The following is a 12,659-nucleotide window of genomic DNA, read 5'->3' as shown; positions in this document are numbered from 1 at the left end:
TGTAATCCCCTTTGGTAGAACCATACACATATTTACGATACTAGTACACATGTATGGGTATATATAGTCTCTGTGTAATCCCCTTTGGTAGAACGATACACATATGTACGATATTAGTATACATGTATGGGTATATATAGTCCCTGTGTAATCTCCTTTGGTAGAACGATACACATATTTACGATACTAGTATACATGTACGGGTATATACATATAGTTCATGTCGGTAGAGCCGTTCACATGTTCACGATACTAGTATAACTGCACTGGTATATATAGTCGCTGTGATAACTATGTGCCAGAATTATGATTGTTTCTGCCTCAATGGCGGACACTTGCATCTGACAAATAATAGCAATTTTCAATTTCCTAATCAACACCTCAAACGTCAGTTAAGCTTTCATAGCTTGAGTCTAGCACCGCGTTCTCTGCACACTATGGAAGAAATAGTGATTATCTTTCAATCAACTGACTGCGTTACAAAATATACGTCATGTTAGTGGTTGCTGTTCGATATTTAATGCAAACTGTTATTCTTCATTTGTTTGAACGTCCACGTTACAAACATAATTTTCATTTTTCTCTCCAAGGTAACCTACCTGTTTGTTTGCCTGGAAGAAAAAAAAACCAATAACATGAGTAGTGTGCTTTTGAGATTTTGTCAGGAAACAAACAGCGTAAAGTTAATATATAGCTAATAATAAGATAGCTACTCGACAGAGTCTCTTAGTCAATATTAGCTTATGTCACTTATGCCAGTGTGCGTATGGACGAAAAGACCAGCTGAACAAAAGTTACCTCCATTTTAGTTGATGGGGCATAGCCATACAATAGGAAGAACTCACGCATCTTTATTGCATTTATAATGTAGTCATACACATACTAAGGCGTCCTTAGGGCAATTATGCTAATTTTAAATGAATGGGAATGATTGATGTAAACCGACACTCAATCTATAATTATCTTTTAATTCTTCGTCACCGGAGATATTGTTTTTCATTTTAATTAGTATATTTTATAATGACTTATTTCATTTTCAACTGACCTCTATCCCGTTTAATCATCGAAACCACTGAAATGACGTCACTAGTATTTAACAACAGTGACCCCTCGCTAAGTCGCGATTTCGGCTAAGTCGCTGTGTTTTGCCAGCAGTTTTGAAGTAAAAAACTAATGTTTCGTTGCATCTTGTATTTAATTGGTCGCTAAAGAGCTGGAGGATAAAACTTAACACTTACTGTCCGTCAAATGCTGAGATACATAGGGTGACAACTGCCTGACTCAAGGTGTTAACAGGGTTTCAAGTTGTTTATTATGAATATAATAATAATAACTGATTTCGAGGCTTCTCATCAATGTCAAACAGCGCATAACCGAATGATTGTTCATTTCTGCTTTTCATTACTTCTCGTTAGTTAAATTTTCTACACGTTTCTTGCCAATCAATTTCATCTTAATTATAAGGTTTGATATTCCACAAGGAATTCTGAGAAAATTGGATTTGAACGCTACTACGGCTTTTCATAGTACAGCTATGTGAAAGGTTTTGTTAACAAGTTGGCTGGAGTGGGGAAATAATCAACTGTACTGCGTGAACAAGCATTAGCAATGTTCGAATCAAAAATAATAGTTGTCATAGAGTCTAAATGATATTTATTTTCATCCAATTTAATATGCATTTCGTGGCGTGACGCGACGAACACAGTGAATCGAGCACTGATTTGATGGGATTTTCACAGTACCATTATAGATGTGATAACAACATGCATTATTGTATGATGGACATTCATTGATCGTATCTAAATGCAATTAAATATCACTATACGTAACCCACGGCTGTTACATCGTTATTTGCTTCACCGCGTCATCATATCATAAACTATCAGTTAATTGTGTAAATGACTTAATATTATCATATAATCGCCAAAATTAAAACAGTTTAACAAAGTTTAATAAAACCATGTATTTAGTTCCGTGTTCTATGTTATAATCCGAGTGATAACTGAATTCATATATATATATATAATCTGATAGATTATATTGTGACGTCACGTTATGTACACACGATTAGAACATATTTCCCATTTACCTGGTTGGTGTAAGCGTATAAAAGTAACTACTAAACTGATCATATGATGTATATATATATAATAATTCTTAGTTCATGCAATTCTACTCATCCAAATACGTTAACTAAGAATTAACTTACTTGCTTCGGAACAGCTAACGCAGGGCGGAAGAGGTTTAGCAACTTTATGACAAAAACAAAATATTCGGTCTAATCCGGTAAGTGTCCGAATAACAGGTCGGTTAATTATGTTGACTTCCAGCGACGCTACAGCAAACCACTATTTTAATATTATTTGTTTTGTATTATTTGTCTATTTGATTTGTTGCAACGAATCGAGTTACGACAAGTTCCACGCAATTGATATTTAAATAATTTTCATACCTAAAATCAATTCGAGACGGGACAAACTAGAGCGGGACGAATATTTTGATTTTCAATTCGCATTTGTTAATTTCTCGGAGGCAGATATTCAATTACCTGTGCGGCAGTTTTGTTCAGTTGACATTGATAAGGTGTTTCTATTTAATACCAACTGTGCATATATTTGTCCAAGTTTGATGTACGTAGCTCATATTACAGGACATTAAGTGACGACGAAATACATCGTCAGTTGTATCGTACCATGCAATAAACCAATCTGTCATACATTAAAAATAAAAAACTGTCAGAAAGAATTAACAGCATTTTGTTGTAAATTAAAAAAAAACAAGATATTTTTAATATAACCAGACTAGGTAAAATTTGACCAAAACAAAATTAGATAAGGTGAATTATCACAGAACATTACATTATTATGTTGAACAGAAAATACTGCTTTTACACTCTGGTCGTTCTATGTCATTTAATCCCGTGTCTATGTTATCGGCTCTGCGAAGACGGAAGTATTTTCACACTGAGAGTTTCAGTTCTCAAAATAAACAGAAATAAAATTCGTTTTCTCCTTTAAACGTGATGACAGAAACTTATGACACGTAGACAATTGGTTACATACATGCATGGCACAGTCCCCGTTAGTTATCAAACTTTCGAACCGTACACCACAAAAATGTTTATTAATATTAGTTAATTTTATTCGCTAAATAGTCTGTAATGCACAGATGGGCATAGATTTATTTTGTTGATGCTGTTGTTGTTATTGCTGAAGTTAATTTGCATTCCAAATTTGAGCTTACAAACCACGGACCGTGACTGGGACTAAACAGAACATATCCAATTACCTTTGTAAATAACGGTACAAATACAACGAAAATAAAACGGTGTTCATCGACCTTATGTCCATGCCATGATAGTAATGAAATACAGGGGTCGTTATCTGTTCGATATGGATTGTTCCTGTTTCTGCAAATGCCGTCATACACCATTACAGTTTTATGCCATCAACAAAGAATAAATAGATGTTTAGAAAAACGATGCTTGATATACACTATGCTATACAAAGTTGGGTTGAGTATTTTCGAGATTTTATTGTTGTTTTTTGTTGTTGAATGAGTACTTTGGAACGTGACATGAAAACAAAAATCACCCATGAGAGCAAGTGCTGTCAGCTTTAGAGACAAATGATAGCATTGGGGGAGGATGTGGACAGCTTTCAATTTCCCAGCTCGATGTTAACTTTATCAATATAACTCTCTATAACTATTTGATCCCGCTGCCAAGATAAATGCAATTTGCAAAATGGTGTATGAAGATTTAAAAACATGATATATATATATACCCGTTGGGGTAGAGGTGTTGTTTCCGCCCTTTCTTCTTATTATTATTGTTACTAATAACAAACATCAAACATAAATGTAATACAAATCTATCATGTAATAAAAAACAACCGTATATGTATTACAACCATAAGTGTAATAATAAATGTAGTATGACCATATATGTAGTGAAAACAATCATAAATGTAAAAAAATCAACCATTTATATAATGAAATATGTAATACTAATAAAGTGTAAATGAAATAAAAACAGTAATACTTAGTGGATATCATAGTTGGATTTATGTATATAATGGTAAACTATTCTACATCTAGTAAGGGGATATATGTATGTATATGTATTTAAATCTTTAAGTTATATAATAAAAAAATATAATCAATGAGAAGATGTCGCCGATGATATGTCTCGACGCCAGCACATGTGATAAGTCAAGTCAAAGTATTTTTCTCAATCCCTAAAAATTGACAAAATCATTCCAATTTACAAAAAGAAATCTTTAACGCAAAAAAACTCAGTACGAATATTGTCAATTTCCTATATCTATTGCTTTTTAAACATCTTCCTGCTTTGCGTTGACACTTAATATGTAGGTTTATCTAGATGGACCACTATCGGATTCGTCCATTTTATGACGATATCATCCAAGCTCTGGGTTAAGCGAATAATACATCTTACGGAATGACTGGCGGAATGAGTTTCAGGGTTTTACAACTAACATTTTATGCATATCACGTTACATGTAGGTAGTCGCATGATCATATTTTGCTATTACTGATTTATACCATAGGGAAAATTGTGAACAATGTGCACAGCTATGCAACAGTTAGGGTATGTGAATACGATATTTTGTATGCACTGTTATATGTTCCATGATATTGAAAACATCATTCGAATACGTGTTTTGGCATTCCTATTCAAACCACACATTTTGCCGTACAAGTTAAATAGTTAAAATGAAGATACACTATTTTCCTATTTTAAATTCTGTAGCTTGGCAACCCGTGATTCAATTATACATGCGTGGTAAGTGTGGCGACTACATTTCGACAAGGCATGGCATTTTTGTACTAAGTGTGGCGTTTACAAGATTCGTCTGTATTACGTATATAACGTCTACAAGATTCATTTATACTAAGTGTGGGATTTACAGGATTCATTTGTACTAAGAGTGGCATCTTCTACTAGGTGTGGCGTTCGCACGATTCCTTTGTGCTAAGTGTGGAGTTTACAAAATACAATTGTACAATGCCTGGCGTCTACAGAATGCATTTGTAGTAAGTGTTGAGTTTACAATGTTCGTTTGTACTAGGAATGGCGTCTACACGACTAGTTGGTACTGAGTGTGGCGTTCACAAGATGCATGTGTACTAAGTGTGGCGTTTACTACACGATTCATTTGTATTATTTGTGGCCTTTACAAGATTCAATTGTACAAGGTGTGGCGTCTAAAAGGTGCATTTGTACTAAATATCACACACGACGCATTTTTATTTGTATTTTTATTTCAATATTGTATCATTAATACACTTATGTAATTATGTTATTGTTTCATCTGCTTTTATTTACCAACTTATCAAATGACGCTCTAATAAATAAATAACACATTTTAAAACTAGAAAATGTCCAATTAACAAATATAGGTCATTGACTTAGTAGGTCAGGTGTTGTAAATGCCCCTTCGCTTAATGTTCTAAAATATATAACGACCTGGGGTTGGACTGGGAGAGTTTTATTTGGTCTCCGTGTGTAGTTCCTGACGTTTACATGAGCCGCCTTTTGTGCTGTTGTATAATCGCCAAGGTATTTACATAATTTATATTTTCCATTTTCAATGTTTATATAAATACATATGACAAATGCGGCTGCAAACAATGTATGTATTAAATGTGTGTGAGACCATCTGTTTCGCGGGGCAGCTAGTATAATGTTCTCAGAGTTTATATCGGTGTATTATCAATATTTGCTGAATGCGGAAAGTTTACTTCGTGGGTCGTGTATAACCATTCAATTTATTTTGTTCTTGGTGATGAGCAAGACACATACACGAATGTTCGGTGTGGCCGTGCTACAATGTACCATCAAAATACAAATTATAATGTCTGAATTTTCATTACATTTGAATCTACACGTCGGTTTCACCGTGTACAATATACCGACCAGTGTACATTACACCGATACGTGTACATGGGAGTCAGTGTAACGTGTGTGGTACCAGGCGAGTGTATTGAGGCACTATGACAGTCATACAAAGGGTAATTCGACTGTCACGGTTCGGATTTTGAAATTTGACATTGAAAGGATCTGCTGAGATCTTTTCCTATCTAAGCTCGGCCAATTCTTACTATTCGTGGGCGTAACGAAGACGCGATATAAGATTCAGTTGTAGAACATGAATATGTCAAAGTGTATGTCCTACCGATTAAATTTAGTCTAACGTGGGGACTAAAATATACGATTTATGAACAAACAAGCAATTAATTAATTAATTAATTAATTAATTAATTAATTAATTAAACACCATTAAAAGGCGGTAGTCTTCGTGCCGCGCATGATATGGGTCCCATATAAACAAAGATGGCGATTTTGACTGTTGCGCACTCCAACTAGTACACACTGAGAGGTTACCAAGCTTAATTAGTTTTTTTCTAGTTGTTTGGAAGGTATCAAAGGAGTCGCCGGTGGTAACTATTGCAAAAGGCGCACTTTCATTGGAAAAGCGCATGGGATTTCGGGAAAATCAATGTTTACCAACACAAATGTCGCACATGCGTGGCGCGACGACTACCAGTTAGACAACAACGTCGTAGTCCCATTAATGGGAGGGTAATATCCAGATCTCGAGAATAACAAATGTCTGCCGTAGTACTCACTACCTTCCATGGATACTGCAATTGTGTGGTATTTGATAGTACGTGCTTCTCACGGTCCCTAACGAATAATTTTCATCTTAACCCGGATAGAGTTGGCTGAACTTCTCGTCTATCAATTGGGATGAATCATATAATCACAGCTTAGGGTATTACATGTATCTATTCCAGAAACTACATAGTATAGATTTATTTCTAGGCTTGTGAATACCAGCCATAATTTTATCTTGTGAGTCGGGAATGCTTCTCCCTTTAACACCTGTTTTCTACCATTTGCGTATTTAAAGTGTAAAAAACATGTTAAAAGATTAAATGTACACTCTATTATCTTAAGAGATAAACACATTTTTTAAAGAATTTTTTTTATTGCCACAGAAACAAATAAACAAACATATAGGTATCTTTACAAAATCGGTAAATATACACTAATAATTCGCCATAACAATGTCACGGTCATGGTCACACACACATGTATTTGAGTACGAGAGAAATAAAACCATGGACCCTAGGGTAAACGTAAACTAGATAGTTTCGATTGGTGCGGATCAATATACGCATTGTATTCGTACGTTGGGACACAGCTGTAGGCGTCACTAGGGCACGATGACTCACAGTGTTTACAATAATAATGGAATATAAACAACGTAGTACTTTAGTCGCCATTCGCGGGTAACAATAGAAGTTTATTTATTGGGGGCTGTGACGATATATTGTATCTTTATCCTTCATTACAGGCAAATTAATATGATTAGTATTGTCATAGAATAATAAACTGCACGCTTCTAAACCAATCGCTCTCACAATAGGGTTCTGATTATGTTTTCCAAATACTATTTATAATGGTGATTAAAATAAATAAATTAATAAACAAACAGTATTTCTGTATCGGAAGCAATCCATCTCCGCACATTTAAACTGGTAGCATAACAGCGACTCGCGCTGACTAGAAGTAACGACGTTGTGACAATACACTTAAAATATAGAGATCGATATATACTTATCAAAGTGGCAGTGATAGTCCACACGAATGAGTGATTGTCGACCGCAATCAATTCGAGCTTACAATTTGACAAAAGAAATCAAATAAAAAAAAAGAAAACATTTTTTCCCCTACTTTTAGTGATATTGAATTTTAATTAAAAAGTCGATTATCGGATAATTGTGTACGCGTGCTTTAGCTTAACGGGAAGTGCAACGCTTTAATTTAAATCAGAGGTCGAAGAGCAAAATATTTAAAATCGGTTTGTTAACATTTATAATTTATCTTAGCAAGATTCTGACAGCACATGTCAATCACAACGAGGCAATATACTTAATAATCTATTACTACGTAAATGTAATATTGAAATAGTGTGTGCAATATAATAATGCAAATAAGCGATGATTAAACCTGTCATATCATCTCCAAGTATTATCTGTAATTTATGTTGCATTTAGAATAAATATCCTATAAGGCATTTACCAAGTGACCGACGAGCACATGTAATGCACATTTGGCCAAATTGAATATAGAAGTCAAGTTGTATGACAAAAAATTCTGAATACATTTCTTCAAAGTTGATTCATACGTCTGCACTCCAAGTCAAATACGTCGAATGCTGGCAAAAGTTGTATCGTTCGCGTCTCTCGGTCCGTGCTGTAATTAGCATTTCGACCACTCACTGTTTGACCTTCAATTAGGAAGTTCAAATGTATCAACGATGATGTTTGTTATAGTTGAATGGGTGATTTCTTAAAGTTCAAAAATATAATTGGCAGTTTATACCCTTGGCATCGGTGGTGAATGTTGTGTAGGTTATTGTCTCTTTAGATATGCCATATGACACGCCGGTGCCAATCTTCGCTAGGAAATATGTCAAGCCGGCGAATTGTAAACTTCGCCCACAGTCCCTCTGAGCATGGAAGGTAACTTCCATGCTCTGAGCATGGAGCTAAGCTCTTTTTTAGCTCCATGCTCTGAGGGACTGTGCTTTCAGACGGAGTTATCAGATAAACGACCGATATCATCGAGATTGACTTCCAGTGTTATCTCCTTCTTCAGCTTCAGTGCATTTGTTTTGTCGCCGTTTGGCGTCACATACGTACGAGACATGTCAGAATATCGTCGACTAGACGTGGCCATCCAGCTTGGTCGTCGTTTAGGTGGCATCTTACGGCAACCAAACGCCTGTAAAAAAGCCCTTCTATACAGCTCGCACGTCAAATTATAGATCATTGGGTTGACAGCTGAGTTAATCATCAAGACGAGGTTGAACAGATCGTTCCAGCATATCATTGCATCATAGAAGTCGGCGTCATTGGTGAAAAGATAGTGGAAGTAGGCCATCAGGAATATGGTTCGCGGAAATAGACATATGAAGAAAACGGCAGCAGTCACGATACAGAGTCGTACAACCTGTGCTCTATCTTTGATGATTTTCTTAGAATGATCGTGGCGTTCAGTAGATAAGTTCAGTTGACGGACGATTAGCGAGTAGAAGACTACGACAATAATGATAGATGAGCAGTAGATAATGCCCATGACAATGGCCGAGGACCAATTGGTGGCAGTTTCGTTGTACGAATGTGTGGGGAAGTAACAGTACAAATTGTAAGAGAATCCATGTGCAAAACCGATGACCCATAACGATACAATCAAAGGTACGATTCGGTTGGCGTTGCCTAGGCCACGAGTTTTGTAAAACATTGGCTTGCATATTCCAATGTACCTCTCGATACTTATGGTCACCAGCGTTAATATAGATGTTGTGTACACGGAAGTAGTGAAGGTACCTTTAACGCAGATTACTCTCTTCCACGATGGCTCGGTGTTTGGTAACCAATTTGGTCTTAGTGTTGTGTGGGCCGTCAGATAAATTAGATCGGAGACGCATAGCGACACGAGTAGATAGTTAGTCGCGTTTTGCAGAGACTTAATACGAGCCGTCACGAAAAGAAAAGCTATATTTCCAAGTATTCCAAAGGTGCCAATAATGACCGAAATCACATCGACGGTGAAAGCGTTCACGAAGTTGTCGCAGCCGTCACTCCACGTTATATTGGTGGAGACAGTTGTATTCTGCGCCGCCATGATTGTAAAACGTAAATCTTATGATCGGTATCTGTGTATGACTTCGCCTATAGCCACAGGTCCAGGAAACCACTAACGACCGTTCTTCTAAACTGGCAGTAAACAATTCATTAGAGCAGCAATAAATTATGAACAGTCAGCTACTATTAATGACAGATTTTAACAACTTCGAATGGAACGAAGCTGAAAGCTCCTGGAGAATGTGATTCAACAGTCGGAGTAGACTGACACTTTTCGAAGACTGGTAAAGTTGCTACTTACAGGCGTTGCACGGTATGTGCGGCCAGTTATCGATGTATACGCGGATCAAACACTTGTCCGGTCTTCTGTGGTGCGTTGCTAAGATGTGACGATATAAAGACTTACACCACCCTCAGCAGACGAATGTACCGTTTCCTGTCGCAAATCAGTGTACACAGTAAGTGTACTTGTACTTGACAACGTCCACAGCGTCACTTGTCAATTAAGGAACTTTACGACGTACAGTAGTGACTGCGCAGAGTGTATACTGACTAGTTATCGCCATGCAGTCTCTGGCAGTAATGAACCGAAGTGATAGCCGGCAGTTTTATCGTCAAAGGGTTAGGTTGGCCGCCCTCTATTGGCATACACACGAGAAACGTATTAATCATATTTAATTCGAAATGGGATATACGTCAGGCAACTGTTGCTCTTACAAAACAAGTAGAAATGTATATTATAATATAAATATGTATAGTTCGCATCAAAGGCGCCATCTACAGCCTATCGCAGGTACGCAACACATGACAGTGAACCAATTAACGTATTTTATATATAAGCGCACAACGAAAGTCATGCGAATTATGCGATGCAATTAAATCGTCGACTTTACAAATGATAATGTAACACGCACGACAACAACCACTAAGTTCCGTCAGCATCCGCATGGCCTATTGACATGTTAATTTATGTTCCGATTCCCATCAATGTATTCAGGCTAGCCATTCAACCAATGTCCTTTTGATTAAACAAGTCAAACTGTGCTTTTTTTAGCTCCATGGGACAACCATCGCGGGGAATTCATTGTGAGTGCTTTTTTCACGTCTGAGTTGAATATCAGCATGTGTGTATTTGATCTGACCATGGTGCTTCATGGTCTGACCCCAGTGTATAGTACTCACATCGTGCTGCTTTCGTTTCGTCACTTACTCGGCTTACTCATGGTATTTCAGAACCCACGTACACATTGAACAAAGACATAATCGTACACTGCAAACTCTTCTATTGTGCGTCCCACAATGGTCACAACTGGTAGTCGCAACAATGTTTGTACTACACTATGTACATTGAAATACAATGTCTGTGACATGCGTAATTAGAATACCGAGCAGCCAAGCTTTACGGCCCGGTTCGCCCACGTCTGGACATGCTTTTAGCTGTATTTATTGGCCTGTAATCTCGCAGGCATGTGCCCTGATCCTTCCCACAAAGATAGCATTTGCAGTTACAATGCATTTCAACTGTAATTGTGAATGGATATGTTCTCCAGCGCATCTAACCTGTGAGCACATACTACAGAAAATAGAGTGACGATGACTACACGTCGGAGAGTTGTCCCATTATAACATAACACGCACACGGTCTACTCATTGCAGCGAGTAGTAATGGCAATAACGTGTTTTCACACTTTTATGTGAATCTCCGTAACGACATTATTAGTTCCCGTAATTACGTCAAGATTTGTCTCAGAGGTCGGGTCACTAGTCATTCACGTCTATATGCAAAGCACAATCTGTAATAAACAGATGTGTTGAAATCACACAGTTGATGGATGGTAAAGTTGGAAACAATTGTGAAGACCAAATTTAATATAAAATTTCCAAAAAAAAAATCCACATTTGAGAAAGTAACATCATCCTAGTATAAATTGAGTGAAAAAATACACTTCCTAAAATTCAAGATTGCGATTCATTGCCACTGTAATCGGCAATAGATATAATTGCCAGCGTAGGTAATATTATACATTCATGTCTCTGGCAGTCAAAACATTATCATACAATTCAAGAAAATATAATATAGAATTCTATTGACAAAATAAAGTATAGGAATTGGCGATCCGATGTGATCTTGAACCTGAATTTGAATACATTCATAGTAGAAGTTCTTTCAATTTTACTGAACTTCGCAGTCAAGTTATCTGCGCAAAACTGTTCACAATAGCTTCGTCACCCGTCTCTACCAACTTGCCAGTCCAGCCCGTTTAAATAAGATATCTGTTAAATATCTAAAATATCTGTTAGAATAAACACTCGTTGTGACTGGAAGAGAGCGTTAAAGCGTTAAAACTGTCATAATGTGAGGCAGCGGCAAACAATAAAATATATCACAATACTAGCATGATTAACCACAGTGTGTCGATTCATTTACCATGAAACAAGTTATACGAGTTCCAACGACACCCAGGGCTACACCATTAAATATACTCGAGCAATAACAAAAACGGTATAAAATAATATGGCTTTTAACAAAAACACGTACTTGATACTAGTTAATTTACAAGCAGTTTCAGTTCCTATACCCATACAATAGTGCTTTATATGCGTAACAAATACAGTTGCCTTTTGATTGGATATTAAAAGTCAGTCAATTTGCAGAGCTCGTGCGTGCTCTTAGACCACATATAATTATTTTTTTGTTTTAACTTGATTTTATACTGATTTAGAAGCTACGGGAGATCGTTTGTGGGTAACTTGCTACCATGACAACCAACCATCGCACGTCTCCAGTGTTAACGTGAATTCGAAACTAGTTAATGTAGCAATACTAGTTGTCGTGGTTACACAGTCGAATAAGACTGTTGGATACACTGTTTGAGAATATATTGCCGCCATTAACTTACAACAGTTGAATCCTGATATTGTTCAGATCGGTTTTCTCGCAGAAACCATTTGATGACTCGGAATGGTATCTAACAGGT

At 36.6% G+C, this 12,659-nt stretch overlaps 1 protein-coding gene across 1 annotated transcript; it reads right to left on the bottom strand.

The window, feature by feature from the left end:
- Positions 1 to 7,465: 7,465 nt before the first annotated feature.
- Positions 7,466 to 10,261, bottom strand: LOC102804380 (neuromedin-U receptor 2-like). The gene has a single exon (XM_006820737.3). The coding sequence runs from the start codon at positions 9,719 to 9,721 to the stop codon at positions 8,624 to 8,626; it is 1,098 nt and encodes a 365-aa protein (XP_006820800.1). The 5' UTR covers positions 9,722 to 10,261; the 3' UTR covers positions 7,466 to 8,623.
- Positions 10,262 to 12,659: the final 2,398 nt, after the last annotated feature.

Source organism: Saccoglossus kowalevskii, chromosome 3 (assembly GCF_978046115.1).
Source record: "Saccoglossus kowalevskii chromosome 3, keSacKowa6.1, whole genome shotgun sequence".
Lineage (NCBI taxonomy): Eukaryota > Metazoa > Hemichordata > Enteropneusta > Harrimaniidae > Saccoglossus > Saccoglossus kowalevskii.
This window is presented reverse-complemented; position numbering and strand designations above follow the sequence as displayed.